At 40.3% G+C, this 4,299-nt stretch overlaps 1 protein-coding gene across 1 annotated transcript in view; it reads left to right on the forward strand.

Moving 5' to 3' along the window:
* LOC123120739 (protein farnesyltransferase/geranylgeranyltransferase type-1 subunit alpha) overlaps positions 1-2,774 on the forward strand; it is a 7,737-nt gene extending 4,963 nt beyond the window's left edge. Inside the window, exons 2-5 of the mRNA XM_044540724.1 lie at positions 1,009-1,118; positions 1,309-1,429; positions 1,581-1,676; positions 1,953-2,774. Coding sequence (XP_044396659.1) covers positions 1,009-1,118; positions 1,309-1,429; positions 1,581-1,676; positions 1,953-2,378 — 753 coding nt within the window. The 3' untranslated portion in view covers positions 2,379-2,774. The remainder of the gene's footprint in view (positions 1-1,008; positions 1,119-1,308; positions 1,430-1,580; positions 1,677-1,952) is intronic.
* The last annotated feature ends 1,525 nt before the right edge of the window (positions 2,775-4,299 follow it).

Consider the following 4,299-nt stretch of genomic DNA (forward strand, 5'->3'; position numbering starts at 1 on the left):
GCGAGGGTGAGAAGAAGGATAAGCGGCAACACAAATATGATGCATCGCTAAAATAAAGGAGATGGACCTATTGTGGTCTTGAATGATGGTTGTTCGGTTAAGAGTGTGTGTTGTGTTTTTTATCCCGTTGCAACGCACGGGCTCTTTTGCTAGTATATATCAATTTTGCACTACAATGGTGGGACGAAGGCTAATTATTGATAGTACGTAATACTCAGGCTACGAGGGTGGGAGGAAGGATATGATACTTCTGATTTTTTGGGTTTGTTTCCATATTATTGTTAGGATTCTTTTGGTTTGTTTCCATTTTATGACTTTTATGCTGGGAGGGTGGAACGAAGGGAACGGGTGGCGAACGAAACGATGGGGAGGGGTGGCGAGTGAACGAACGAACAACGTACGAACGCACCATCACAAGTTCACAACCGCAGACTCCTCCTTTAGGAGTAGAGATTTCTATGCAGAAATTTAGCGCTAAATAACTCTTAGCGACACTATTAGCTCGCGAAGGCACTCGAGCAGCGTATCATAGCGCAGCCCCTTTCCTGGCCACTACAGCGCCGATATTTCGTGCTATCTCGCGCTATTTAAAACTTTGCTTTTAGTAGACGAGGCTTCAAAATAGTGTAACTGGCAGTAGGTAGGTGGATGGCGGAGTGTGACGTTTATTAGACCATGCTTCGAATTAGTGTAACAGGCAGTAGGTAGGTGGATGGCTGAGTGTGATGTGGTGGGCGATCCAGCTATGCTATCGGCATGCGACGTTGTTTAGAGGTAAGAGTGGGGTCTCTACCCTAGAAAGAGGGTTCCGGCTCGCTGTTTAGCCCATTCGATTTCTGTGGTTTCCAGTTTAGTGTAGGAAGACAGAGCAATGTGGCTGGAGTTTGATTTTCTGTCGGTATAGTTTGCCGTTGTTTTGTAGCCAGCGTGGTGCATTTTCTTTGGATCCACATCCATCCTTTTAGTGGCTATTCTTGTTAACTTGGTGGGTGCTTTTCTGCTTGATAGGTATGGCATTTCAGGCGCGTTGTTCTAGAGGCACTGGATGCTGATCTGTTGCTAGAAATGCATTTTGTGGACCAAATTGCTGAATCTAATCCAAAAAATTACCATGTCTGGTGAGTCCCATGCAATAAGCTTAATATTACATCAAGCGTTTGACAAGAAACTAATCTCCTATTTGGCGGCTGTGGAGTTCTGCATGAGTTACCACTTGCTTATATTTTTATCCATTCAGAATTCAAACTCACTCTTTTCTTTCTCTCTGGTGAAATTCCAACTAACCCTCCAGGGATATTTTCCCCTCAGGCATCACAAGAGATGGCTTGCTGAGAAAATAAGACCAGATGCTGTAAATAGTGAACATGACTTCACAAGGAAGATACTTGCTATGGATGCTAAAAACTACCATGCTTGGTCCCATAGGCAGGTATGCATTATCTCCTTTTGATGTTCAGTACAAGTTGGATGTTTGTATCCTTTAAGCTTGTCACTTCTCGGTTGGCTGCTGTACTAAGCAATTGTAGTACCAAGAGAATATTGGTTATAATAATGTAATTGATTTGCTATAATTGTTGCAGTGGGTTATTCAAGCATTGGGTGGATGGGAGAGTGAACTGCAGTACTGCAACCAGCTTCTTGAGGAAGATGTCTTCAATAACTCAGCTTGGAATCAGGTCATTTGCTTGTCCTTCTTTGGATGATTTCTTGTGTGTTTATGATATGCCATTTCACTTCAGATTCTTCACGGCCGGGAGAGTTTCATGGATCATCGTGCCTTAATTTCATAAAACATCCTTGCAATCTCCATTCTTGTTCTTGATTTATTAACTTTTTATTGATTTTGGTTTTACCTGGTAACCAACTTCTTCCTTGCGAGTGCCTTTTTCTACTGATGAGGAATTAGGCCAAATATTCAGAATTATACTTATGTTTTTTTGTTGTTGCAACAGAGATACCTTGTGGTAACACGATCACCAATTCTTGGGGGCCTTGCGGCAATGCGCGACTCAGAAGTAGATTACACAGTTGAGGCCATTATGGTGAACCCTCAGAATGAAAGCCCCTGGAGATACCTCAGAGGTTTATATAAGGATGATAACAATTTGCTGGTGGCTGATAATCGCATTTCTGATGCTTGCCTCAAGGTCCTGAATAAGGATTGGACATGCGTATTTGCTTTGAGCTTCCTGCTTGATCTTCTTCGCATGGGTTTGCAGCCTTCGGATGAACTTAAAGGAACCATCGAAGCAATGGAGAACTCTGATCCTGAAACGGGACATGCTGATATTGCAGTAGCTGTCTGCTCAATCCTGCAGAAATGTGATCCCCTGCGGATAAACTACTGGTCATGGTACCAGACCACTCTTTCTTCTTAGACATCTGAAAATTCAGCTGAAGACAGTTTTAGCAGCATGATGTAAACTCAATCGAAGGGGTTGACGCAGTGTATGAAAAACCTTTCCTGTGATCTTGGTGCGGAGCAAAATTTGTACTGATTTTACTGGGAAAAATCAATCAATGACAGCATGCCCAACAATGTCTTGTGTGAATATGTTACTGCCTGATATTCACATGTTAGCAGAATGAGAATAACCAATCAAACTCCAACGAGCAGATTGTTACAGTAACGGCCACTGGTGGTGTGAAAATCCTGAAATCTGCTTCAGTCACTTTGCCTTGTTTACAGTTGAGTCTGTTGTTGTGATCTGTACCTAATGCATGTACACAATCATCAAATTATTAGTTTTTGTACCAATGAGTATTCGATGAAATCATCCTGTATTTCCTCCTTCCAAAATACTCCCTCTGTTTCCAAATATAAGTCTTTTTAGAGATTCCAACAAGTGACTACATATGGAGCAAAATGAGTGAATCTATATTCTAAAATATGTCTACATATATCCGTATGTTGTAGTCCATTTGAAATGTTTAAAAAGACTTACATTTAGGAACGGAGGGAGTACGAGTCATATATACTGTATTAGTTTTGTCTTAATTAGAACTTACATCAACACCTACAATACCCAATCAGTGTCAGTAGATGCACCTGTTTTTGTAGTGTATTTATTTGGTATTGCAAGTGCTGATATTTTTCTTTTTTTTTGCCGAACTTTTATGTTTGACTTAAAGACAAACTAATACGACTTATATTTGGGACGGCAGAATCATGCTCTGCACATGTTTTCAGTCATGTGCTCACACATTATTATCAGTTTATATTTTGTTTCCCTATGTTTTAGACACATTTATTTGAACTTGTTTGGGTGGTGGGTTCCATTTTCCCAAGTTCATAGCACCTTTTTGGGATTTTTTTTGTTAATTTAATGACGGATTTTTCCTTGTCTCACTAGGTTTTCTGGCTCTTAACATTAACTACAACATATACTTCCTCCTTTTCTTTTTACTATGCATACTAGATTTCTCTAAAGTCAAATTCGTAAAGTACGTCCAAATTTAAATTAAAAAATATCAGGATTTACAACATCAAATAAATATAATATGAACATATAGGAAGGAACATATATTCCATGATGGATTTGATTATATTAATTTTGTATTGCAAATGTTAATTTTTTTAATATAATTTTGACCCAACTTTGAAGAGTTCAACTTTAGACAGCGGTGTAAAAAGAAAAGAAATAGAGGGAGTATTGTAATGGTGCTCTCTCCAAAGCTGTTCTTGCACCCTCATGGGAGGCTGCCACAGTGCTACTGCTCTTCTCGAAGTGAAGCACATCATCACCTTTGCTTATTGTGGGACCTTGTAGCAGTTTTTGTCGAGAAATGAGTTGTTTGGATTAAGGAGCTAGGTGATTTTAGTTTCTCCTGGTAGCTTTTTGGAGCCTTCGGTTTCCCTTTAAATTTGATCAGAGATTATATTTCCAATTGTGATTCATGTGAACATACTTTTGTTTTCTTAATCAAATAATACTAGGGGATGTGCATATCATGAGATCCCCTAAACCATTCCTCTCTGCATATATTCTAGGACGAGACTTGCCTGCGCCCCACGCGTGCGCCCATCTGTGCTCCCGCGTACGTGGCTTCATTTGATTGGAACAAAATAAGGCCCGGGCCCACCCCGTTAAAATCAGGGATGGATGATTAGATTTGGAAGGAAAAAGGAAAAAAACAGCCGTAGGATGAAGTGGGAGCACGAATGGGAGGATGGGGAGGGAGCAGGCAAGCCGGATCCTATATTCTAAGCTGGCACCAATAAAAGATTCCTAACCAAGGCAACGGAAAAACAGAAAGAAAAAGAGAATTAACACATGACTTTCTTATGCTTCCAACAAA

This window comes from Triticum aestivum, chromosome 5D, assembly GCF_018294505.1.
Source record: "Triticum aestivum cultivar Chinese Spring chromosome 5D, IWGSC CS RefSeq v2.1, whole genome shotgun sequence".
In the NCBI taxonomy this organism is placed as follows: domain Eukaryota; kingdom Viridiplantae; phylum Streptophyta; class Magnoliopsida; order Poales; family Poaceae; genus Triticum; species Triticum aestivum.